Here is a 27,652-nt window from a genome sequence, read left to right as displayed (position 1 = left end):
GATGATGGCATTTATTAGGCGCTTACTATGTGCCAAGCACTGTTCTAAGTGCTGAGGAGGTGACAAGGTGATCAGGTGGTCCCACGGGGAGCTCTCAGTCTTCACCCCCGTTTTACAGATGAGATAACTGAGGCACAGAGAATTATAATAATAATGATGATGGCATTTATTAAGCGCTTACTATGTGCCAAGCACTGTTCTAAGCGCTGAGGAGGTGACAGGGTGATCAGGTTGTCCCGCGGGGGGCTCCCAGTCTTCATCCCCATTTTACAGATGAGATAACTGGGGCACAGAGAATTATAATAATAATGATGATGGCATTTATTAAGCGCTTACTATGTGCCAAGCACTGTTCTAAGCGCTGGGGGGGTGACAGGGCGATCAGGTGGTCCCGCAGGGGGCTCCCAGTCTTCATCCCCATTTTACAGATGAGATAACTGGGGCACAGAGAATTATAATAATAATGATGATGGCATTTATTAAGCGCTTACTATGTGCAAAGCACTGTTCTAAGCGCTGGGGGGGTGACAGGGTGATCAGGTGGTCCCACGGGGGGCTAACAGTCTTCATCCCCATTTTACAGATGAGATAACTGGGGCACAGAGAATTATAATAATAATGATGATGGCATTTATTAGGCGCTTACTATGTGCCAAGCACTGTTCTAAGCGCTGAGGAGGTGACAGGGTGATCAGGTGGTCCCACGGGGGGCTCACAGTCTTCATCCCCATTTTACAGATGAGATAACTGGGGCACAGAGAATTATAATAATAATGATGATGGCATTTATTAAGCGCTTACTATGTGCAAAGCACTGTTCTAAGCGCTGGGGGGGTGACAGGGCGATCAGGTGGTCCCGCAGGGGGCTCCCAGTCTTCATCCCCATTTTACAGATGAGATAACTGAGGCACAGAGAATTATAATAATAATGATGATGGCATTTATTAAGCGCTTACTATGTGCAAAGCACTGTTCTAAGCGCTGGGGGGGTGACAGGGTGATCAGGTGGTCCCACGGGGGGCTAACAGTCTTCATCCCCATTTTACAGATGAGATAACTGGGGCACAGAGAATTATAATAATAATGATGATGGCATTTATTAAGCGCTTACTATGTGCAAAGCACTGTTCTAAGCGCTGGGGGGGTGACAGGGCGATCAGGTGGTCCCGCAGGGGGCTCACAGTCTTCATCCCCATTTTACAGATGAGATAACTGAGGCACAGAGAATTATAATAATGATGATGGCATTTATTAAGCGCTTACTATGTGCAAAGCACTGTTCTAAGCGCTGGGGGGGTGACAGGGCGATCAGGTGGTCCCGCAGGGGGCTCACAGTCTTCATCCCCATTTTACAGATGAGATAACTGGGGCACAGAGAAATATAATAATAATGATGATGGCATTTATTAAGCGCTTACTATGTGCCAAGCACTGTTCTAAGCGCTGGGGAGGTGACAGGGTGATCAGGTGGTCCCACGGGGAGCTCACAGTCTTCATCCCCATTTTACAGATGAGATAACTGAGGCACAGAGAATTAGAATAATAATAATGATGGCATTTATTAAGCGCTTACTATGTGCCAAGCACTGTTCTAAGCGCTGGGGAGGTGACAGGGTGATCAGGTGGTCCCACGGGGAGCTCACAGTCTTCATCCCCATTTTACAGATGAGATAACTGAGGCACAGAGAATTAGAATAATAATAATGATGGCATTTATTAAGCGCTTACTATGTGCCAAGCACTGTTCTAAGCGCTGGGGAGGTGACAGGGTGATCAGGTGGTCCCACGGGGGGCTCCCAGTCTTCATCCCCATTTTACAGATGAGATAACTGAGGCACAGAGAATTATAATAATAATGGCATTTATTAAGCGCTTATTATGTGCCAAGCACTGTTCTAAGCACTGGGGAGGTGACAGGGTGATCAGGTGGGCCCGCGGGGGGCTCCCGGTCTTCATCCCCATTTTCCAGATGAGGGAACCGAGGCCCGGAGAAGTGAAGTGACTCGCCCAAAGTCACACAGGCGCCGGGGGAGACACGAGACTCCTAAGCCTACAAGCTTTCCTAGTTGCTTGCCGTCGTACGAGAGTTTCTTTTATAATAGTATTTAACCCGTGTCTTTTCACGGCATTAAATACACAAAGCGACATACAATACCATGAGGTAAAGTAACAATAATAATAATATAATATTATATTAATAATATAATAATAAAAATAACAACAGTGGTATTTGTTAAGCGCTTACTATGTGCCAAGCACTGTTCTAAGCGCTGGGGAGGTGCCAAGGTGATCAGGTGGTCCCACGGGGGGCTCACAGTCTGTATTAAGCGGCCCAGAGAATAATAATGGTAGTAATAATATGAGGCACTGAGGCCCAGAGAATAATAATAATAATAATAACGGCATTTATTAAGCGCTTACTATGTGCCAAGCACTGTTCTAAGCCCTGGCGAGGTGATCAGGTGGTCCCACGTGGGGCTTCCAGTCTTCATCCTCATTTTCCAGATGAGGGAACTGAGGCACAGGATAATAATAATAACGATGATGGTATTTATTAAGCGGCCCAGAGAATAATATTAGTAATTATTAGTTGAATATCAGTAATAATAATATCGATGGCATTTATTGAGCGCTTACTATGTGCCAAGCACCGTTCTAAGCCCTGGGGAGGTGATAGGGTGATCAGGTTGTCCCCCGGGGGCCTCCCAGTCTTCATCTCCATTTTACAGATGAGGGCACTGAGGCCCAGAGAATAATAACAATAATAATAATAATAATGATGATGGCATTTATTAAGTGCTTACTATGTGCTGAGCACTGTTCTAAGCCCTGGGGAGGTGATCAGGTGGTCCCACGTGGGGCTTCCAGTCTTCTTCGTCATTTTCCAGGTGAGGGAACTGAGGCACAGGATAATAATAACGATGATGGTATTTATTAAGCGGCCCAGAGAATAATATTAGTAATAATAATATCAATGGCATTTATTAAGCGCTTACTATGTGCCAAGCACTGTTCTAAGCACTGGGGAGGTGACAAGGCGATCAGGTGGTCCCCCGGGGGGCTCCAAGTCTTCATCTCCATTTTACGGATGAGGGCACTGAGGCCCAGAGAATAATAATAATAATAATAATAATAATGGCATTTATTAAGCGCTTACTATGTGCCAAGCACTGTTCTAAGCCCTGGGGAGGTGATCAGGTGGTCCCACGGGGGGCTTCCAGTCTTCATCCTCATTTTCCAGATGAGGGAACTGAGGCACAGGATAATAATAATAACGATGATGGTATTTATTAAGCGGCCCAGAGAATAATATTAGTAATAATAATATCGATGGCATTTATTAAGCGCTTACTATGTGCCAAGCAATGTTCTAAGCACTGGGGAGGTGACAAGGCGATCAGGTGGCCCCATGGGGGGCTCCAAGTCTTCATCTCCATTTTACAGATGAGGGCACTGAGGCCCAGAGAATAATAATAATAATAATAATAATAATAATAATAATAATAATAATAGCATTTATTAAGCACTTTGTGCCGAGCACTGTTCTAAGCGCTGGGGAGGTGATCAGGTGGTCCCACATGGGGCTTCCAGTCTTCATCCTCAGTTTCCAGATGAGGGAACTGGGGAACAGGATAATAATAATAATAATAACGATGATGGTATTTATTCAGCGGCCCAGAGAATAATATTAGTAATAATAACGATGGCATTTATTAAGCACTTACTATGTGCCAAGCACCGTTCTAAGCCCTGGGGAGGTGCCAGGGTGATCAGGTGGTCCCCCGGGGGGCTCCCAGTCTTCATCTCCATTTTACAGATGAGGGCACTGAGGCCCAGAGAATAATAATAATAATAATAATAATAATAATAGCATTTATTAAGCGCTTACTATGTGCCGAGCACCATTCTAAGCGCTGGGGAGGTGATCAGGTGCTCCCATGTGGGGCTTCCAGTCTTCATCCTCATTTTCCAGATGAGGGAACTGAGGCACAGGATAATAATAATAATAACGATGATGGTATTTATTAAGCGGCCCAGAGAATAATATTAATAATAATAATATTGATGGCATTTATTAAGCGCTTACTATGTGCCAAGCACTGTTCTAAGCCCTGGGGAGGTGCCAAGGTGATCAGGTGGTCCCCCGGGGGGCTCCCAGTCTTCATCCCCATTTTCCAGATGAGGGAACTGAGGCCCAGAGAATAGTAATAATAATGATGGCATTTATTAAGCGCTTACTATGTGCAAAGCACTGTTGTAAGCGCTGGGGAGGTGACGGTGATCAGGTGGTCCCACGGGGGGCTCCCAGTCTTCATCCTCATTTTCCAGATGAGGGAACTGAGGCGCAGGTTAGTACAGTGCTCTGCACACAGTAAGCACTCAATAAATATGATTGAATGAATAATAATAATGATGGCATTTATTAAGCAGCCCAGAGAATAATCATAGTAATAATAATATTGATGGCGTTTATTAAGCACTCACTATGTGCCAAGCACTGTTCTAAGCGCTGGGGAGGTGACAGGGTGATCAGGTTGTCCCACGTGGGGCTCACAGTCTTCATCCCCATTTTCCAGATGAGGTCACTGAGGCCCGGAGAAGTGAAGTGACTTGCCCAAAGTCACCCAGCTGACAAGTGGTGGAGCTGGGATAATAATAATAATAATAATAATAATAATAATAATAAATGGCATCTGTTAAGCGCTTACTATGTGCCAAGCACTGTTCTAAGCATTGGGGAGGTGACAAGGTGATCAGGTTGTCCCCCGGGGGGCTCCCAGTCTTCATCCCCATTCTCCAGATGAGGGAACTGAGGCCCGGAGAAGTGAAGTGACTTGCCCAAAGTTACCCAGCTGACAAGTGGTGGAGCTGGGATAATAATAATAATAATAATAATAATAATAATAATAATAATAAATGGCATCTGTTAAGCGCTTATTATGTGCCAAGCACTGTTCTAAGCATTGGGGAGGTGACAAGGTGATCAGGTTGTCCCACGGGGGGCTCCCAGTCTTCATCCCCATTCTCCAGATGAGGGAACTGAGGCCCAGAGAATTGAAGTGACTTGCCCAAAGTCACCCAGCTGACAAGTGGTGGAGCTGGGATAATAATAATAATAATAATAATAATAATAATAATAAATGGCATCTGTTAAGCGCTTACTATGTGCCAAGCACCGTTCTAAGCTCTGGGGAGGTGACAAGGTGATCAGGTGGTCCCATGGGGGGCTCCCAGTCTTCATCCCCATTTTCCAGATGAGGGAACTGAGGCCCAGAGAAGCGAAGTGACTCGCCCAAAGTCACCCAGCCGACAAGCGGCGGAGCCGGGATTTGAACCCAGGACCTCTGACTCCAGAGCCCGGGCTCTTTCCACTAAGCCACGCTGCTGCAGTTGGACTCAGTGCTTTCCCAAGCGCTTAGTCCAGTGCTCTGCACCCAGTGAGCACTCAATACATTTTCATTCATCCACTCATTCATTCAATTGTATTTATTGAGCGCTTAGTGGGTGCAGAGCACTGTACGTTTTCTTTCTTTCATTCATTCATTCATTCAGTCGTATTTATTGAGCACTTACTGGGTGCAGAGCACTGTACTAAGCGCTTGGGAAGGACAAGTTGGCAACATATACAATTGCCAGTTGTACAGTTGTTGTCATCCAATTCAATCGTATTTATCGGGCGCTGACGGGGTGCAGAGCACTGTACTAAGCGCTTGGAAAGGACAGTTCTGCAACAGAGACAATCATTCATGCCATCGTATTTATTGAGCGCTTCCTGTGTGCAGAGCACTGGGCTAAGCGCTTGGGAAGGACAGTTCTGCAACAGAGACAATCATTCATTCCGTCGTATTTATTGAGCGCTTCCTGTGTGCAGGGCACTGGACTGAGCGCTTGGGAAGCCCAATGAGGGGCATACTTAAAATGGGGACGTTCGAGAGTAGGGGTGTTTATTCCAGTTGCCACCCAAGTTTTCGGCCGATCCTTGTCGGTGGTGTTTGAATATTAGGGGCTAATAGTGGGATGGTAATAATAGAATTTATTTTACACCCTCTGGGTGCAGAGTCCTTTAATAAGCCCGTCAATCAATTAATCGATAGAATTTGTTGTTGATCGTGGCAGGATTAGGCGCTTAGGAGAGTAGACTAATAATGATAATAATAATAATAATGTCATTTATTCATTCATTCAGTCAGTCGTATTTATTGAGCGCTCACTGTGCGCAAAGCACTGGACTGAGCGCTTGGGAAGTCCAAGTCGGAAGTCCAAGTCGGCAGCATCTAGAGACTGTCCCTATTCATTCATTCAGTCATATTTATTGAGCGCTTACTGTGCGCAGAACACTGTAATAAGCACTTGGGAAGTGAAAGTGGGCAACATCTAGAGGCGGTACCTATTGATTCATTCATTCCATTGTATTTATTGAGCGCTTACTGTGCGCAGAGCACCGTCCTGAGCGCTTGGGAAGTCCAAGTTGGCAACATCTAGAGATGGTCCCTATTCATTCATTCATTCAGTGGTATTTATTGAGCGCTTACTGTGCGCAGAGCACTGGACTAAGCACTTGGGAAGTCCAAGTCGGCAACAGCTAGATACGGTCCCTATTCATTCATTCATTCAATCATATTTATTGAGCGCTTACTGTGCGCAGAGCACTGTACCGAGCGCTTGGGAAGTCCAAGTCGGCAACATGAAGAGATGGTCCATATTCATTCATTCATTGTCGTATTTATTGAGCACTTATTGTGTGCAGAGCACTGTACTGAGCGCTTGGGAAGTCCCAGTCGGCAACATCTAGAGGCAGTCTCCATTCATTCATCCAATCGTATTTATTGAGCGCTTACTGTGCGCAGAGCACTATACTGAGCGCTTGGGAAGTCCCAGTCGGCAACATCTAGAGGCAGTCCCTATTCATTCATTCATCCAATCGTATTTATTGAGCGCTTACTGTGCGCAGAGCACTGTACCGAGCGCTTGGGAAGTCCATCGGCAACATCTAGAGACGGTCCCTGTTCATTCATTCAATCGTATTTATTGAGCACTTACCGTGTGCAGAGCACTGTACTGAGCGCTTGGGAAGTCCAAGTCGGCAACATCTAGAGATGGTCCCTATTCATTCATTCATTCATTCAGTCATATTCATTGAGCGCTTACTGTGTGCAGAGCACTGTACTGAGCGCTTGGGAAGCCCAAGTCGGCAACATCTAGAGATGGTCCCTATTCATTCATTCATTCATTCAATCATATTTAGTGAGCGCTTACTGTGCGCAGAGCACTGTACTGAGCGCTTGGGAAGTCCAAGTCGGCAACATCTAGAGATGGTCCCTCCCCAATAATGGGCTCCCGGTCTTGAAGGGGGAGACGGACGACAAAACAAAACGTGAACAGGTGCCAAGTCATCAGAATAAATAGAAGTGAAGCTAGATGTGCGTCATTAACAAAATAAATAGAATGGTTTAAGTGCTTACTATGTGCAAAGCGCCGCTCTAAGCGCCGGCAGGGATACAGACTGATCCGGTCGTCCTATGGGGGGCTCCCAGTCTTCATCCCCATTTTCCAGATCAGGGGACTGAGGCCCAGAGAAGTGAAGCGACACGCCCAGAGTCACCCAGCTGCCGAGTGGCGGAGCTGAGATTCGAACCCGTGACCTCGGACTCCCAAGCCCGGGCGCTTTCCGCTGAGCCACTCTGCTTCTCTAGACGAGGTAGGTGAGTTCCCTGCCCCAAAGGATCTTGCAGTCTAGTTGGGGAAGACAAACTTTCAAATCAATCAATCAATCAATTGTATTTATTGAGCGCTTACTGTGTGCAGAGCAGTGTACTAAGCGCTTGGGAAGTACAAGTTGGCAACACATAGAGATGGCCCCTACCCAACAGTGGGCTCACAGTCTAAAAGGGGGAGACAGATGACAAAACCAAACATACTAACAAAATAAAATAGAATAGATATGTACAAGTAAAATGAATCATCATCATCATCATCAATCGTATTTATTGAGCGCTTACTATGTGCAGAGCACTGTACTAAGCGCTCGGGAAGTACAAATTGGCAACATCTAGAGACAGTCCCTACCCAACAGTGGGCTCACGGTCTGAAAGGGGGAGACAGAGAACAAAACCAAACATACTAACAAAATAAAATAGAATAGATATGTACAAGTAAAATGAATCATCATCGTCATCATCATCAATCGTATTTATTGAGCGCTTACTATGTGCAGAGCACTGTACTAAGCGCTCGGGAAGTACAAATTGGCAACATCTAGAGACAGTCCCTACCCAACAGTGGGCTCACGGTCTGAAAGGGGGAGACAGAGAACAAAACCAAACATACTAACAAAATAAAATACATAGAATAGATATGTACAAGTAAAATAAATAAATAGAGTAATAAATACGTACAAACATATATCCATATATCCAGGTGCTGTGGGGAAGGGAAGGAGGTAAGATGGAGGGGATGGAGGAAGGAAGGAATAGGGTAAATCAGTCAAGTGACCGTGCGCAGTAAGCGCTCAATAAATACGATCGAACGGCTTACACGGGAGGGCGAAGCAGCGGGGCTCAGCGGAAAGAGCCGGGCCTTTGGAGGCCGAGGTCGCGGGTTCCGATCCCGGCTCCGCCGCCCGTCAGCCGGCAAGTCACTTCTCTGGGCCCCGGTGACCTCATCTGGAAGATGGGGCTGAAGCCCGGGACCGCCAGTTTGTCCTTCCCAAGCGCTTAGTACAGTGCTCTGCACGCGATTGATGATGATCAATCCCCCGGGCCCGGAATGCCCCCAATCCCTCCGCCCCTCCGCCAAGCTCGCTCTCTTCCTCCCTTCAAGGCCCTGCCGAGAGCTCCCCTCCTCCAGGAGGCCTTCCCACACTGAGCCCCTTCCCTCCTCTCCCCCTCGTCCCCCTCTCCATCCCCCCCATCTTACCTCCTTCCCTTCCCCACGGCACCTGTATATATGTATATATGTTTGTACATATATTTTATTGCCCTATTTATTTATCTTACTTGTACCTATCTATTCTATTTATTTTATTTTGTTAGTACGTTTGGTTTTGTCCTCTGTCTCCCCCTTTTAGACCGTGAGCCCACTGTTGGGTAGGGACTGTCTCTATATGTTGCCAATTTGTCCTTCCCAAGCGCTTAGTACAGTGCTCTGCACGCGATTGATGATGATCAATCCCCCGGGCCCGGAATGCCCCCAATCCCTCTGCCCCTCCGCCAAGCTCGCTCTCTTCCTCCCTTCAAGGCCCTGCCGAGAGCTCCCCTCCTCCAGGAGGCCTTCCCAGACTGAGCCCCTTCCTTCCTCTCCCCCTCGTCCCCCTCTCCATCCCCCCCACCTTACCTCCTTCCCTTCCCCACACCTGTATATGTTTGTACATATTTGTTACTCTATTTACCTTAATTCTATTTATTTTATTTCGCGAGTATGTTCGGCTTTGTCCTCCATCTCCCCCTTTTAGACCGTGAGCCCGCCGTCGGGTCGGGCCCGTCTCTAGATGTTGCCGACTTGTCCTTCCCAAGCGCTTAGTCCAGCGCTCTGCCCACAGTAAGCGCTCGCTAAATACGATTTTTTTACTTGTCCATCTCTATTCTATTTATTGTATTTTGTGAGTATGTTTGGTTTTGTCCTCCGTCTCCCCCTCCTAGACCGTGAGCCCGCTGTCGGGTAGGGACCGTCTCTATACGTTGCCAATTTGGACTTCCCAAGCGCTTAGCACAGCGCTCTGCACGTAGTAAGCGCTCGCTAAGTACGATCGACGATGACCCCCCCCGTGTTTTCAGGCCGCGACCGAGGCGAGAATGGAAGGCGATGGTGGCGACGCCCCGGAGGAGCCGGTGGTGATCCGCTCCCGCGCCCACCGCGACACCATCGTGGCCGGGCTGGAGGAGCAGCGGCGGCGGGGCTTCCTGTGCGACGTGACGCTGCTGGTGGAGGACGTGCCCTTCCGGGCCCACAAGGCGCTGCTGGCCGCCAGCAGCGACTACTTCGCGGCCCTGTTCGCCGCCGAGGGCGAGGCGGCCCGGCCCGTCTACGCGCTGGAGGGCCCCCCGGCCGACGCCTTCGGCCTCCTCCTGGACTTCGTCTACACGGGCTGCCTCCGGGCCAGCCGGCCGCGGGGCCGCCACGTCCTGGCCGCCGCCCGGCTGCTGCAGGTCAAGGACCTGGCCGAGGCCTACGCGGCCCGGCCCGGCGGGCCCGGCGGCAAGCGGGGGCGGCCGAGGAAGGGGCCGCCGGGGGACGCCGGGCCCGGCCGGGCCCAGCCGGACCGGGAGGCCCGCGGCCCCGGCCGGAGGAGGACGCGCCGCTCCGTCCGGCTCAGGGACTATAAGCTCGACGGCGACGGCGACGGCGACGACGCCGCGGCGGGAAGGCGGCGTGGCGGCGGCGCCCGCTGCGAGGACTGCGGCCGCGTGTTCAAGTACCGTCACTTCCTGGCCGTCCACCGCCGGAGTCACACGGGTGAGCCCCCCGCCGCCGCGGGCCGCCGGCCGCCGGCCGCCTCTCCCGGCCCCCGGCCGGCTGATTTTCCCCGTCCTCCGTTGCAGGGGAGCGGCCGTTCCAGTGCGGCGAGTGCGGCAAGGGCTTCTCCCAGAAGCATTCCCTCCTGGTGCACACGCGGATGCACACCGGGGAGCGGCCGTACGCCTGCACCGTCTGCGGCAAGGCGCTCACCACCAAGCACTCGCTCGTGGAGCACATGAGCCTGCACACGGGTACGGGGCCGAGCGGGGGGGAAAACGAGGCACGGAGAGGGCGGGGCGGGTTCGGAGGGCGCGGTGACCGGAGAAGCGGCGGGGCTGAACGCGCGGTGCTTTGCACGTTGTAAGCGCTTAAGGAATGCTGTTATTATCATCGTTATTAGCAGTGATAACGGTATGAAGCGCTTACTACGTCCCAATCATCATCGATCGTATTTATTGAGCGCTTACTATGTGCAGAGCGTCATCATCAATCGTATTTATTGAGCACTTACTATGGGAAGTACAAGTTGGCAACATATAGAGACAGTCCCTACCCAGCAGAGGGCTCACAGTCTGAAAGGGGGAGACGGAGAACAAAACCAAACATACCAACAAAATAAAATAAATAGGATAGATATGTACAAGTAAAATAAATAAATAGAGTAATAAATATGTACTGTACTAAGCGCTTCCCAATCGCTGATACAAGGTTATCAGGTCGTCCCTGATCAACGGGGGGCTCACGGTCTTCATCCCCGATTTATAGATGGGGGAACTGAGGCCCAGAGGAATGAGGTGACTTGCCCAATAATAATAATGGCATTTATTAAGCGCTTACTCTGTGCCGAGCGCTGGGGAGGTTACAGGGTGGTCGGGTGGCCCCACGGGCGGGCTCCCAGTCTTCATCCCCATTTTCCAGAGGAGGGAACCGAGGCCCGGAGAAGCAAAGCGACTTGCCCAAAGTCCCCTGGCTGACCGTTGGCGGAGTCGGGATTTGAACCCACGACCCCTGACTCCAAAGCCCGGGCTCTTTCCACTGAGCCACGCTGCTTCTCCATTGTGACGTTATTCTTTACAATTACACATTGTAAATTCTATATGTGTGTATGTATGTGTGTGTGTATATATATATGCATATATATACACATATTTGTGTACGTGCATGCATATATGTGTATATGTATGTGTGTATAAACTAAATATAATTTATACATATATGTATATATGTGTGCGTGCATTATATGTGTATAGATGTGTGGATATGTACATATATGTGTATATACATATGCTTATGTGTATATATATATATATTTATATGTATGTATATGTCTATGTGTATATATAAACTAAATATAATTTAGCTTATACGTATGTGTGTGTATATGTGTGTGCATGTATATACATTTACATGTATATATGTGTATGCATGTGCACATATAAGCTAAATATAGTTTATGCATGTGTGTATATATGTATGTATGCATATGTGTGTGTGTATGTGTGTGTATAAGCTAAATATAATTTATACATATATGTATATATGTGTGCGTGCATGTATATGTGTATAAATGTATGGATATGTAGATATATGTGTATATATGTGTGCTTATGTGTATATATATATTTATGTGTATGTATGTATGTGTCTATGTGTATATATAAACTAAATATAATTTAGCTTATACGTATGTGTGTATGTGTACGTATATGTGTGTATATGTATGTGCATGTATATATATTTACATGTATATATGTGTGTGCATGTGCACATAAAAACTAAATATAGTTTATACATGTGTGTGTATATATGTATGTATGTATGTATGTGCGTGCATGTGTGTGTTTGTGTGTATGTATAAATATGTGTATTTATATGCATATGTTTACGTATACGTGTACGTGCATGTATATGTGTGCATGTATAAACTAAATGTAATTTGCAATTATAACATCGTCCTGTACGTGACAGTTGGTTCCAATTCACAGCATCTTGATTTAAGCCGTAGTTTTCAGGGATCAGTTATGTCTTCCGCAGTATCGGTAGAACGGTCATCTTTAGTTTTACCGCTTTTGGTAATTTCTCCATATTTTTTTTTTCTTATTTTTTGCAGGGCAGAAGTCGTTCACCTGTGATCAGTGTGGCAAATATTACAGCCAGAAGAGGCAATTAAAGAGTCATTACCGAGTTCATACAGGTATGAGGAAGGTGGAGAATAATAATAATAATAATGGTATTTATTAGGCGCTTACTATGTGCCAAGCACCGTTCTGAGCGCCGGGGAGGTGACGGGGTGATCAGGTGGTCGCCCGGGGGGCTCCCAGTCTTCCTCCCCATTTTCCAGATGAGGGAACCGAGGCCCAGAGAAGTGAAGGGACCTGCCCACAGTCACCCAGCTGACAGTCGGCGGAGCCGGGATTTGAACCCGCGACCCCCGACTCTTTCCGCTGAGCCGCGCTGCTTCTCGGAAACGGGAATAACGGTGTGGCGATGGGTGGAAATTTAGGCCTAAATGGGTATGAAGAAGATCGGGCGCTTTGAACGGTGCTCTGCACGTAGTAAGCGCTTAACAAATACCATTATTATAACTATTGTTTGGACGTGCTGAATTGGAAAGCTTTAAAAGCCAGGTCCCCTGACCCCACTGGGATTAGTGGTGTGTAAATAATGAAATGTCGATTTTAAAAACGCGTGCCGTCGGGAATGCGAGAGAGCCGGTCTCCTCCGTCGCTAAATTAGTTTCGGCAGAGAAGCGGCGTGGCTCGGCGGAAAGAGCCCGGACCTTCGAGTCGGAGGTCGCGGATTCGAATCCCGGCCCCGCCGGGTGACCCTGGGCAAGTCGCTTCACTTCTCCGGGCCTCAGTGACCCCATCCGGAGAACGGGGATGAAGGCTGGGAGCCCCCCGTGGGGCCGCCTGATGACCTTGTGTATCGCCCCGGCGCTTAGAACAGCGCGTTGCACATAGTAAGCGCTTAATAAATGCCGTCATTATTATTATTATTATTATCCAGTGCTCTGCACACAGTAAGCGCTCAATAAATACGATGGAATGAGTGAATAAAAGAAACGGAAAGGGAAGCGTCGTGGTCCGGTGGAAAGAATTTGGGGCTAAGACCCACGGGGCCCGAGTTCAAATCCCACTTCACCGCCCGTCCGCAGCGTGACCTTGGGCAGGTCACTTCGCCTCGGTGTCCTGTTTTGTGAAACGGGGATGGAATCCTCCTCCCTCGTGAGCCAGGGACAAGGACCGTGTCCAACGCGATCATCATCGGCGCGATACTTGAGACCGTCTCTATATGTTGCCAGCTCGTCCTTCCCGAGCGCTTAGTACAGTGCTCTGCACACAGTAAGCGCTCAGTAAATACGATTGATTGGTACCGGTGTTTAGTACAGTGCTTTTTCCCGTAGTAAGCGCTTCGCAAAGGCCCCAGTTGTTATTAATAATACGGTTACTCGGTTTAGCTTCTGGAGTCTATACCTGTATATATGTATATATGGTTGTACATATTTATTACTCTATTTATTATTTATTTTACTTGTACATTTCTATCCTATTTTATTTTGTTGGTATGTTTGGTTCTGTTCTCTGTCTCCCCCTTTTAGACTGTGAGCCCACTGGTGGGTAGGGACTGTCTCTATGTGTTGCCAATTTGTACTTCCCAAGCGCTTAGTACAGTGCTCTGCACATAGTAAGCGCTCAATAAATACGATTGATTGGCGTCTCAATCATCATCATCAATCGTATTTATTGAGCGCTTACTATGTGCAGAGGAGAAGCATTCCTCTCTCATTCTTCAGTGAGAAGAAGCGGCGTGGTCCAGTGGATAGAGCTGCTCCCGGGAGTCGGGCGGGCCTGGGTTCTAATCCCGGTCCTGCCACTTCAATCAATCAATCAATCAATCAATCAATCAATCGTATTTTGTCCGCTGTGTGACCCTGGGCAGGTCACTTCACTTCTCCGGGCCTCAGTGACCTCATCTGGAAAATGGGGGTGAAGGCTGGGAGCCCCCCCCGTGGGACCACCTGATCACCTTGTAATAATCATCGTCATCATCATCGTATTTTTTGAGCGCTTACTATGTGCAGAGCACTGGACTAAGCGCTTGGGAAGTACAAATTGGCAACAGAGACGGTCCTGATGGTATTTATTAAGCGCTTACTATGTGCAAAGCACCGTTCTAAGCGCCGGGGAGGTGACAAGGTGAGCAGGCTGTCCCATGGCGGGCTCACAGCGTTTGGAGTCCGAGGCCGTGGGTTCAAATCCCGACTCCGCCAACTGTCAGCCGTGTGACTTCAGGCAAGTCACTTCTCTGGGCCTCGGTTACCTCGTCTGTAAAATGGGGACTAGCGCTGCTGACCGTTGGCGGAGTCGGGATTTGAACCCGTGACCTCGGACTCCAAAGCCTGGGCTCTTTTCCACTGAGCCCTCCCTGGCACTTAGAACAATCAGTCGTATTTATTGCGCGCTTACTGTGTGCAGAGCACTGTACTAAGCGCTTGGGAAGGACAAGTTGGCAACATATAGTCAATCAATCAATCAATCATATTTATTGAGCGCTTACTGTGTGCAGAGCACTGTACTAAGCGCTTGGGATGTCCAAGTTGGCAACATATAGAGACAGTCCCTACCCAACAGCGGGCTCACAGTCTAGAACAGTGCTCTGCACATAGTATTACTCTATTTATTTATTTTACTGGTACATATCTATTTTATTTTGTTAGTATATTTGGTTTTGTTCTCTGTCTCCCCCTTTTAGACCGTGAGCCCGCTGGTGGGTAGGGACCGTCTCTCGATGTTGCCAATTTGTCCTTCCCAAGCGCTTAGTACAGTGCTCTGCACATAGCAAGCGCTCAATAAATACGATTGATGATGATGATGACATAGTAAGCGCTTAACAAATTATTATTATTATAAATATAAATAAATATATATAAAAATATAAATACAAATTATAAATTTTATTATTATTATAATAATTATTATTATTATTAACGGGGTTCTTTGAACTCAGATCCGTCCCGCAGCGGAAGCACACGCGCACTGAGATCTCTTCTATATTTTTCCCGACCAGGCCGCGCGCTCCCGGAATGCAACCACTGCCATCGCAAATTTATGGACGCCTCCCAGTTAAAGAAGCACCTAAGGACGCATACGGGTAAGCGGCGTCCACTACGCCCGCGTGGACAGAGAGGCGGCGTGGCTCAGTGGGAAGAGCCCGGGCTTTGGAGGCCGAGGTCCTGGGTTCGAATGCCGACTCCGCCACGTGTCTGCTGTGTGATCTTGGGCAAGTCGCTTAATCAATCAATCAATCAATCGTGTTTATTGAGCGCTTACTATGTGCAGAGCGCTGTACTAAGCGCTTGGGAAGTACAAATTGGCAACACATAGAGACGGTCCCTACCCACCAGTGGGCTCACGGTCTAAAAGGGGGAGACAGAGAACAGAACCAAACATACCAACAAAATAAAATAAATAGGATAGAAATGTGCAAGTGAAATAAATGAATAAATAAATAAATAGAGTTAATAAATATGTACAACCATATATCCATATATACAGGTGCTGTGGGGAAGGGAAGGAGGTAAGATGGGGGGATGGAGAGGGGGACGAGGGGGAGAGGAAGGAAGGGGCTCAGTCTGGGAAGGCCTCCTGGAGGAGGGGAGCTTCCCTGGGCCTCAGTTACCTCATCTGTAAAATGGGGATTAAGACCGTGAGCCCCTCGTGGGACAACCTGATCACCCTGCCAGCGCTTAGAACAGGGCTTGGCACATAGGAAGCAAATGCCAATTATTATTATTATTATTATCGCGGCGACCTGAACTTTTCCCATTTGCCTCCTTAACCTACCCCCTCTGCGCAAGCTTCCCGCCGCCGGAGCTGAATTTTTATTTCCGGAGCGCGCCCGGGGGCCGGAATTGGCAGAAACTTTTAGACTTTTAGACTGGGAGCCCGCTGTTGGGCAGGGACTGTCTCTGTGTGTACTTCCCAAGCGCTTAGTACAGTGCTCTGCACACAGTAAGCGCTCGATAAATACGATTGATTGAAACCGGCCGGCGAAAATGGGGTTTGCGCGGCGGAGCGATGGGATGCCTGGGCGGGAAAACCTCATCCCGCCCGTCGTTTTGGGATCCGAGGCTCCTAGAAGCCGTATTTTTTTGTAAGCTACGGATGAGCTTTTAGACTGTGAGCCCACTGCTGGGTCGGGACCGTCTCTCTATGTTGCCAATTTGTCCTTCCCAAGCGCTTAGTACAGTGCTCTGCACATAGGAAGCGCTCGATAAATACGATTGATGACGATTGGTGATGAGCGTGGCCACTTCCGAACAAGCCAGTTTCCGGCACCGGGAAGGGAGGCGGATGACTTTCTTCAAGGCCAAATGACTCGACTTAATGATGATGGTGATGGCATTTATTAATCGATCAATCGATCGTATTTATTGAGCGCTTACCCGGGACCTCGGACTCCCGAGCCCGGGCGCTTTCCACTGAGCCACGCTGCTGCTCTAGACGAGGTAGGCGAGTTGCCGGCCCCGAAGGATCTTACAGTCTAGTTGGGGAAGACGAACTTTCAAATCGATCGATCAATCAATCAATCAATCGTATTTATCGAGCGCTTACTGTGCGCAGAGCACTGTGCTAAGCGCTTGGGAAGTCCAAGTTGGCAACATATAGAGACGGTCCCTACCCAACAGTGGGCTCACGGTCTAAAAGGGGGAGACCGAGAACAAAACCAAACAGACTAACAGAATAAAATAAATAGAATAGATATGTACAAGTAAAATAAATAGAGTAATAAATATGTACAAACATATATACAGGTGCGCTTATTAAGCGCTTACTATGTGCAAAGCACCGTTCTAAGCGCCTGGGAGGTGACAAGGCGATCTGTAAAATGGGGTTGAAAGCTGTGAGCCCCCACCGTGGGACCACCTGATCACCTCCCCAGCGCTTAGAACAGTGCTTGGCACATAGTAAGCGCTTAACAAATACCATCATCATTATTATTATTATTCGTCATTATCATTGCGTGACTTTGGGCAAGTCTCTTCACTTCTCTGTGCCTCAGTTCCCTCATCTGGAAAATGGGGATGAAAACTGTGAGCCCCCCATGGGACAGCCTGATCACCTTGTCACCTCCCCAGCGCTTAGAACAGTGCTTGGCACATAGTGAGCGCTTAACAAATACCATCATTATGATTATTATTATTCGTCATTATCATTGTGTGACTTTGGGCAAGTCACTTCACTTCTCTGTGCCTCAGTTCCCTCATCTGGAAAATGGGGATTAAGACTGTGAGCCCCCCGTGAGACAACCTGATCACCTTGTCACCTCCCCAGCGCTTAGAACAGTCCTTTGCACATAGTAAGCGCTTAACAAATACCATCATCATTATTATTATTATTATTATTACTCATTATCATTGCGTGACTTTGGGCAAGTCACTTCACTTCTCTGTGCCTCAGTTCCCTCATCTGGAAAATGGGGATGAAAACTGTGAGCCCCCCGTGGGACGGCCTGATCACCTTGTCACCTCCGCAACACTTAAAACAGTGCTCTGCGCATAGTAAGCGCTTAATAAATGCCATTATTATTATTAAAGAGCCCAGGCTTTGGAGTCAGAGGTCACGGGTTCAAATCCCGGCTCCGCCAACTGTCAGCTGGGTGACTTGGGGCGAGTCACTTCCCTTCTCTGGGCCTCAGTTCCCTCATCTGGAAAATGGGGATGAAAACTGTGAGCCCCCCGGGGGACCACCTGATCGCCCTGTCACCTCCCCAGCGCTTAGAACAGTGCTTTGCACATGGTAAGCGCTTAATAAATGCCATCATCATTATTGTTATAATTCTCTGTGCCTCAGTTATCTCATCTGTAAAATGGGGATGAAGACTGTGAGCCCCCCGTGGGACCACCTGATCCCCTTGTCACCTCCCCAGCGCTTAGAACAGTGCTCCGCACATAGTAAGCGCTTAACAAATGCCATCATCATCATTATTATTATCAGGTCGTCCCCACGGGGGGCTCCCGGTCTTCACCCCCATTTTCCGGATGAGGCCACTGAGGCGCAGACCCAGCCGGCGAGGAGCCGGGATTTGAACCCGCGGCCTCCGACTCCAAAGCCCGGGCTCGCCCCGCCGGGCCGCGCTGCAGTAGCGATAGCCAATTTGTACTTCCCAAGCGCTTAGTACAGTGCTCTGCACACAGCAAGCGCTCAATAAATGCGATTGATTGATTGATAACCGCAATCAATCGCATTTATTGAGCGCTTGCTGTGTGCAGAGCACTGTACTAAGCGCTTGGGAAGTCCAAGACGGTCCCCACCGGCCCGCGGGCTCACCGTCTCTTTCTCGCCGTCGGCGGCGAGCTGAACGTTTACGGGAATTCCGATTTACGCCGGAAACCGTCTCTTCTTCCTCCTTCTAGGCGAGAAGCCATTCACGTGCGAAATCTGCGGCAAATCTTTCACGGCCAAAAGTTCCCTCCAGACGCACATCAGAATCCACCGGTACGGCCTTGGCGGCATTTAACGAGTCGCGTCTAATAATAATAATACTAATAATAACTGTATATTACCTGTATATACCTGTAAATTACCTCCATTACCTGGAAATTACCTCCATTACCTGGAAATTACCTGCATTACCTGGAAATTACCTGCATTACCTGGAAATTACCTGTAAATTACCTGCATTACCTGGAAATTACCTGCATTACCTGGAAATTACCTCCATTACCTGTAAATTACCTCCATTACCTGTAAATTACCTGCATTACCTGGAAATTACCTGCATTACCTGGAAATTACCTGCATTACCTGGAAATTACCTGCATTACCTGTAAATTACCTGCATTACCTATAAATTACCTGCATTACCTGTAAATTACCTCCATTACCTGGAAATTACCTCCATTACCTGGAAATTACCTGCATTACCTGGAAATTACCTGCATTACCTGGAAATTACCTGCATTACCTGGAAATTATCTGCATTACTTGGAAATTACCCGCCTTACCTGTAAATTACCCGCCTTACCTGTAAATTACCTGCGTTACCTGGAAATTACCTGCATTACCTGTAAATTACCTGTAAATCACCTGCATTACCTGGAAATCACCTGCATTACCTGGAAATTACCTGCATTACCTGGAAATTACCTGCATTACCTGGAAATTACCTGTATATATGTGTATATGTTTGTATATGTTTATTACTCTATTTATTTTACTTGTACCTATCTATCCTATTTATTTTATTCTGTTAGTATGCTTGGTTTTGTTCTCTGTCTCCCCCTTTTAGATTACCTGTAAATTACCTGTATATATGTGTATATGTTTGTACATATTTATTACTCTGTTTATTTTACTTGTACCTATCTATCCTATTTATTTTATTCTGTTAGTATGCTTGGTTTTGTTCTCTGTCTCCCCGTTTTAGATTACCTGTAAATTACCTGTATATATGTGTATATGTTTGTACATATTTATTACTCTATTTATTTTACTTGTACCTATCTATCCTATTTATTTTATTCTGTTAGTATGCTTGGTTTTGTTCTCTGTCTCCCCGTTTTAGATTACCTGTAAATTACCTGTATATATGTGTATATGTTTGTACATATTTATTACTCTATTTATTTTACTTGTACCTATCTATCCTATTTATTTTATTCTGTTAGTATGCTTGGTTTTGTTCTCTGTCTCCCCCTTTTAGATTACCTGTAAATTACCTGTATATATGTGTATATGTTTGTGCATATTTATTACTCTATTCATTTATTTTACTTGTACATATCTATCCTATTTATTTTATTCTGTTAGTATGCTTGGTTTTGTTCTCTGTCTCCCCCTTTTAGATTACCTGTAAATTACCTGTATATATGTGTATATGTTTGTACATATTTATTACTCTATTTATTTATTTTACTTGTACCTATCTATCCTATTTATTTTATTCTGTTAGTATGCTTGGTTTTGTTCTCCGTCTCCCCCTTTTAGATTACCTGTAAATTACCTGTATATATGTGTATATGCTTGTACATATTTATTACTCTATTTATTTTACTTGTACCTATCTATCCTATTTATTTTATTTTGTTAGTATGCTTGGTTTTGTTCTCTGTTGTCTCCCCCTTTTAGATTACCTGTAAATTACCTGTATATATGTGTATATGTTTATACATATTTATTACTCTATTTATTTTACTTGTACATATCTATCCTATTTATTTTATTCTGTTAGTATGCTTGGTTTTGTTCTCTGTCTCCCCCTTTTAGATTACCTGTAAATTACCTGTATATATGTGTATATGTTTATACGTATTTATTACTCTATTTATTTTACTTGTACCTATCTATCCTATTTATTTTATTCTGTTAGTATGCTTGGTTTTGTTCTCTGTCTCCCCCTTTTAGATTACCTGTAAATTACTTGTATATATGTGTATATGTTTGTACATATTTATTACTCTATTTATTCATTTTACTTGTACATATCTATCCCATTTATTTTATTTTGTTAGTATGCTTGGTTTTGTTCTCTGTCTCCCCCTTTTAGATTACCTGTAAATTACCTGTATATATGTGTATATGTTTGTACATATTTATTACTCTATTTATTTATTTTACTTGTACCTATCTATCCTATTTATTTTATTCTGTTAGTATGCTTGGTTTTGTTCTCTGTCTCCCCCTTTTAGATTACCTGTAAATTACCTGTATATATGTGTATATGTTTGTACATATTTATTACTCTATTTATTTCACTTGTACCTATCTATCCTATTTATTTTATTTTGTTAGTATGCTTGGTTTTGTTCTCTGTTGTCTCCCCCTTTTAGATTACCTGTAAATTACCTGTATATATGTGTATATGTTTATACATATTTATTACTCTATTTATTTTACTTGTACATATCTATCCTATTTATTTTATTTTGTTAGTATGCTTGGTTTTGTTCTCCGTCTCCCACTTTTAGATTACCTGTAAATTACCTGTATCTATGTGTATATGTTTGTAGATATTTATTACTCTATTTATTTTACTTGTACATATCTATCCTATTTATTTTATTTTGTTAGTATGCTTGGTTTTGTTCTCCGTCTCCCCCTTTTAGATTACCTGTAAATTACCTGTATATATGTGTATATGTTTGTACATATTTATTACTCTATTTATTTATTTTACTTGTACCTATCTATCCTATTTATTTTATTCTGTTAGTATGCTTGGTTTTGTTCTCTGTCTCCCCCTTTTAGATTACCTGTAAATTACCTGTATATATGTGTATATGTTTGTACATATTTATTACTCTATTTATTTCACTTGTACCTATCTATCCTATTTATTTTATTTTGTTAGTATGCTTGGTTTTGTTCTCTGTTGTCTCCCCCTTTTAGATTACCTGTAAATTACCTGTATATATGTGTATATGTTTATACATATTTATTACTCTATTTATTTTACTTGTACATATCTATCCTATTTATTTTATTTTGTTAGTATGCTTGGTTTTGTTCTCCGTCTCCCACTTTTAGATTACCTGTAAATTACCTGTATCTATGTGTATATGTTTGTAGATATTTATTACTCTATTTATTTTACTTGTACATATCTATCCTATTTATTTTATTTTGTTAGTATGCTTGGTTTTGTTCTCCGTCTCCCCCTTTTAGATTACCTGTAAATTACCTGTATATATGTGTATATGTTTGTACATATTTATTACTCTATTTATTTATTTTACTTGCACATATCTATCCTATTTATTTTATTTTGTTAGTATGCTTGGTTTTGTTCTCCGTCTCCCCCTTTTAGACCGTGAGCCCGCTGTCGGGGAGGGACCGTCTCTATACGTTGCCAACTTGGACTGCCCAAGCGCTTAGTACAGTGCTCTGCCCACAGTAAGCGCTCAATAAATGCGATTGATTGATTGATTACTATGCGCAAAGCACCGTTGTAAGCGCCGGGGAGGTGCCGAGGCGATCCGGCGTTCATCCCCATCTTCCAGATGAGGGAACTGAGGCCCCGAGAAGCGAAGGGAGTCGTCTGGCGGAGAGTCAGCATTTGAACCCGCGTCCTCCGACTCCGAAGCCCGGGCGCTTGCCGCCGAGCCACGCGTCGGTCTGGGAATCTCCCAGCCACTCATTTGTTCGGTCGTATTTATTGAGCGCTTCCCGTGTGCGGAGCACTGTACTGAGCGCTTGGGATGGACGGGTCGGCAACATCAGGGGCCCAACCCGACGGCGGGCTCAGGGTCTAGGAGCGTGGCTCAGTGGAAAGAGCCTGGGCTTTGGAGTCGGAGGTCATAGGTTCGAATCCCGACTCCTCCTCCTCATCATCATCAATCGTATTTATTGAGCGCTTACTGTGTGCAGAGCACTGGACTGAGCGCTTGGGAAGGACAGGTCGGCAGCATCTAGAGACGGGCCCAACCCGACGGCGGGCTCACGGCCTAGGAGCGCGGCTCGGTGGAAAGAGCCCGGGCTTTGGAGTCGGAGGTCATGGGTTCGAATCCCGACTCCTCCTCCTCCTCCTTATCAATCGTATTTATTGAGCGCTTACTACGTGCAGAGCACTGTACTAAGCGCTTGGGAAGGACAGGTCGGCAGCATCTAGAGACGGGCCCAACCCGACGGCGGGCTCACGGCCTAGGAGCGCGGCTCGGTGGAAAGAGCCGGGGCTTTGGAGTCGGAGGTCATGGGTTCGAATCCCGACTCCTCCTATCATCATCAATCGTATTTATTGAGCGCTTCCTATGTGCAGAGCACTGTACTGAGCGCTTGGGGAGGACAGGTTGGCAGCATCTAGAGACGGTCCCTACCCAACAGTGGGCTCACGGTCTAGAAGGGGGAGACAGAGAACAAGACCAAACATACTAACAAAATAAAATAAATAGAATAGACATGTACAAGTAAAATAAATAAATTGAGCAATAAATATGTACAAACATATATAATAATAATAATAATAATGGCATTTATTAAGCGCTTACTATGTGCAAAGCACTGTTCTAAGCGCTGGTGAGGTTACAAGGTGATCAGGTTGTCCCACGAGGGGCTCACAGTCTTCATCCCCATTTTACAGATAACTGAGGCACAGAGAAGTGAAGTGACTTGCCCAAGGTCACACAGCTGACAATTAGTGGAGCCGGGATATACATATGTACAGGTGCAGTGGGGAAGGGAAGGAGGTAAGATGGGGGGGAGCGCTTACCGTGTGCAGAGCACTGTACTGAGCGCTTGGGAAGGACAGGTCGGCAACGTCTAGAGACGGGCCCAACCCGACGGCAGGCTCACGGCCTAGGAGCGCGGCTCGGTGGAAAGGGCCAGGGCTTTGGAGTCGGGGGTCATGGGTTCGAATCCCAACTCCTCCTCCTCATCATCATCAATCGTATTTATTGAGCGCTTACTATGTGCAGAGCACTGGACTAAGCGCTTGGGAAGGACAGGTCAGCAACATCTAGAGACAGGCCCAACCCGACGGGGGCTCACGGCCTAGGAGCGCGGCTCGGTGGAAAGAGCCGGGGCTTTGGAGTCGGAGGTCATGGGTTCGAATCCCGACTCCTCCATCATCATCGATCGTATTTATCGAGCGCTTACCGTGTGCAGAGCACTGTACTGAGCGCTTGGGAAGGACAGGTCGGCAACATCTAGAGACGGGCCCAACCCGACGGCGGGCTCACGGCCTAGGAGCGCGGCTCGGTGGAAAGAGCCGGGGCTTTGGAGTTGGAGGTCATGGGTTCGAATCCCGACTCCTCCTCCTCCTCATCATCATCAATCGTATTTATTGAGCGCTTACTATGTGCAGAGCACTGTACTAAGCGCTTCGGAAGGACAGGTCAGCAACATCTAGAGACAGGCCCAACCCGACGGCGGGCTCACGGCCTAGGAGCGCGGCTCGGTGGAAAGAGCCCGGGCTTTGGAGTCGGAGGTCATGGGTTCGAGTCCCGACTCCTCCTCCTCCTCCTCATCAATCGTATTGAGCGCTTACTATGTGCAGAGCACTGTACTAAGCGCTTTGGAAGGACAGGTCAGCAACATCTAGAGACAGGCCCAACCCGACGGCGGGCTCACGGCCTAGGAGCGCGGCTCGGTGGAAAGAGCCCGGGCTTTGGAGTCGGAGGTCATGGGTTCGAATCCCGACTCCTCCTCCTCATCAATCGTATTTATTGAGCGCTTACTACGTGCAGGGCACTGTACTAAGCGCTTGGGAAGGACAAATTGGCAACATCTAGAGACGGGCCCTACCCACCGGCGGGCTCACGGTCTAAAAGGGGGAGACGGGGAACCAAACCAAACGTCCTAACAAAAGAAAACCAAAACTCCACCACACGTCCGCTGTGTGACCTTGGGCGAGCCACTTCTCTGAGCCTCAGTGACCTCATCTGGAAAATGGGGGTGAAGGCTGGGAGCCCCCCGGGGGACAACCTCACCACCTTGTCACCTCCTCGGCGCTTAGAACAGTGCTCGGCACATAGTAAGCGCTTAACAAATGCCATCATCATCATCATTATTATTATTATTCTTAGGAATAACGGGATCCCTTTCTGCCTTTTCTCCTCCTCCTCCTCCCGTCTCCCTCCCAACCGCTGTCTTCCAGAGGGGAAAAGCCGTACTCGTGCGGAATCTGCGGGAAGTCCTTCTCCGATTCCAGCGCCAAGAGACGCCACTGTATCTTGCACACCGGCAAGAAGCCCTTCTCCTGCCCGGAATGCCACGTGCAGTTCTCCCGGCCGGACAACCTGAAGGCCCACCGCAAGATCCACGGGAAAGAGCGGCGTCTCCCGGAGGGCGGCGGGGATCCCGACGAGGCGCGGAACGGGCTCCAGCTCCAGGAATACCAACTGGCCGCCGCCGAGCCGGAGATCCAACTCCTGGTGACGGACTTCGCGCCGGGTCCCGGGCCGGGAATGGGCCTCGTCGCCGCGGATCCCGGCGCGGATCCCGGCGCGGAGCAGCTGCGGACTCTGATCCTCTCGGCCCGGCCGGAGAGCGCCCAGCCCGGGCCGCTCCACGTCATCGCGGTAGCCGGAGGAGACCTCGGTTTACCCCCGGAGCCGACCCGGGAGCCGTGTCGGCCCGACGCGGCGACGCTCCAGGCCATCCACCTTACCGGGGAGCCGGACGCCGCCCGGCCGTAGACCGGCTGGCCGCCCCGACGGTCCGGTCCGCCGGCCGGCCGACTTGGAGAAGCGGCTCGGCGGAAGGAGCCCGGGCTCGGGAGTCGGAGGTCGCGGGTTCAAATCCCGCCTCGGCCCCGGGACTTGGGGCGGGTCGCTTCCCCGGGCCTCGGCGACCTCATCCGGACGACGGGGATTAAGCCGGGAGCCCCACGCGGGACAGCCCTAGTAAGCGCTTCTAAAACGCCCTCATCATCCGCTTTTCCGAAGGGGGAACGCTTCCCGTCCCGGACGCGCGGAGGGCTTCCCGGGAAGGGGAGCACCGCCGATCGACCGCGGTAACCGAGGAACGCGATGGCACGGACTTCCGTCGTCAGCGTGCGTTGAAATTCGCGGGGATTATCGTCCGAGAACCGCTCGTCATCCGCTTTTCCGAAGGGGGAACGCTTCCCGTCCCGGACGCGCGGAGGGCTTCCCGGGAAGGGGAGCACCGCCGATCGACCGCGGTAACCGAGGAACGCGATGGCACGGACTTCCGTCGTCAGCGTGCGATGAAATTCACGGGGATTATCGTTCGAGAACCACTCATCATCCGCTTTTCCGAAGGGGGAACGCTTCCCGTCCCGGACGCGCGGAGGGCTTCCCGGGAAGGGGAGCACCGCCGGTCGACCGCGGTAACCCGCGGTGTGCCGAGGAACGCCATCGCACGGACTTCCGTCGGCAGCGTGCGTTGAAATTCGCGGGGATTATCGTCCGAGAACCGGCTCTCGGATGAAATCCCGTCTGTCGGATATTTCCCGTTTCGCCCTTCGGCCTGACCGTCCTTCTAGCGGCGTGATTCCGGTTCGTCGTGTATTTCCCATCCAACTCGGCAAACGCCGCATCCCTCGGTTGGACCGCCCTTTCCGCGTCGGGAATCGCGAAACTCGCCGGGGACGGGGCCTGGGACCGATTTCCGCCGATATCCTCTCTCCCGGCGTTTAGCGCAGTGCTTAGGAAGCGCTTAATAAGTAGCGCTGCTTCGGCACCGGGAGGGAAGACAGACGTTAAAAAAAAAACCAAGATACCGTAATTCCAATTTGGAACAATTCCTGGCCGAGGCCCGAGTTCCCTAACGCCGGGAACCGTGGCGAAGGAGCCGCGCTCCTTGAATTATCGGGAACGCGATTTTTCCGCAAAAATCCGGAGGAGCTGGGGAGTCCTGGTGGCCCCGCGCGGATGTCACCGTGTCGGGTGCGACGTGCGGATGCGATCCCTCGATTGGGAACGGGATGAGATAAAATCACTCCGGGAAGCCCTCAGTCGGCGCTCCGTTGTGCAGGACGGACCTTCCCCGTTGACCGCCGAGGAACTCGGCGGGATTTTCGTCGCGTTGGGAAGCATTGATTGGGAACGGGATGAAACGGGAAGCCCGCAGTCGGCGCTCCGTTGTGCGGGACGGACCTTCCCCGTCGACCGCCGAGGAACTCGGCGGGATTTTCGTCGCGTTTGGAAGCGTTGATTGGGAATGGGATGAAACGGGAAGCCCGCAGTCGGCGCTCCGTTGTGCGGGACGGACCTTCCCCGTCGACCGCCGAGGAACTCGGCGGGATTTTCGTCGCGTTTGGAAGCGTTGATAGGGAACGGGATGAAACGGGAAGCCCGCAGTCGGCGCTCCGTTGTGCGGGACGGACCTTCCCCGTTGACCGCCGGGGAACTCGGCGGGATTTTCGTCGCGTTTGGAAGCATTGATTGGGAACGGGATGAAATGGGAAGCCCGCAGTCGGCACTCCGTTGTGCGGGACGGACCTTCCCCGTTGACCGCCGAGGAACTCAGCGGGATTTTCGTCGCGGTTGGAAGCATTGATTGGGAACGGGATGAAACGGGAACCCCGCAGTCGGTGCTCAGTTGTGCGGGACGGACCTTTCCCATTGACCGCCGGGGAACTCGACGGGATTTTCGTTGCGTTTGGAAGGGATGAATGGGAATGGGATGAAACGGGAAGCCCGCAGTTGGCGCTCAGTTGTGCGTGACGGACCTTCCCCGTTGACCACCCGGGAACTCGGCGGGATTTTCGTTGCGTTTGGAAGCGTTGATTGGGA

The 27,652-nt window shown here is 48.4% G+C and overlaps 1 protein-coding gene across 1 annotated transcript; it reads left to right on the top strand.

Moving 5' to 3' along the window:
• Positions 1-7,677: 7,677 nt before the first annotated feature.
• ZBTB24 (zinc finger and BTB domain containing 24) lies at positions 7,678-26,105 on the top strand. The gene is made up of 7 exons (XM_038760877.1): positions 7,678-7,699; positions 9,774-10,452; positions 10,539-10,706; positions 12,566-12,649; positions 15,526-15,609; positions 18,875-18,956; positions 25,051-26,105. The coding sequence occupies exons 2-7, from the start codon at positions 9,792-9,794 to the stop codon at positions 25,589-25,591; spliced, it is 1,620 nt and encodes a 539-aa protein (XP_038616805.1). The 5' UTR covers positions 7,678-7,699; positions 9,774-9,791; the 3' UTR covers positions 25,592-26,105.
• The last annotated feature ends 1,547 nt before the right edge of the window (positions 26,106-27,652 follow it).

This window comes from Tachyglossus aculeatus, chromosome 19 (genome assembly GCF_015852505.1).
Source record: "Tachyglossus aculeatus isolate mTacAcu1 chromosome 19, mTacAcu1.pri, whole genome shotgun sequence".
NCBI classification, from domain to species: Eukaryota; Metazoa; Chordata; class Mammalia; order Monotremata; family Tachyglossidae; genus Tachyglossus; species Tachyglossus aculeatus.
The sequence above is the reverse complement of the archived record's forward strand: the minus strand, read 5'-3'. Positions and strand labels throughout refer to the sequence as shown.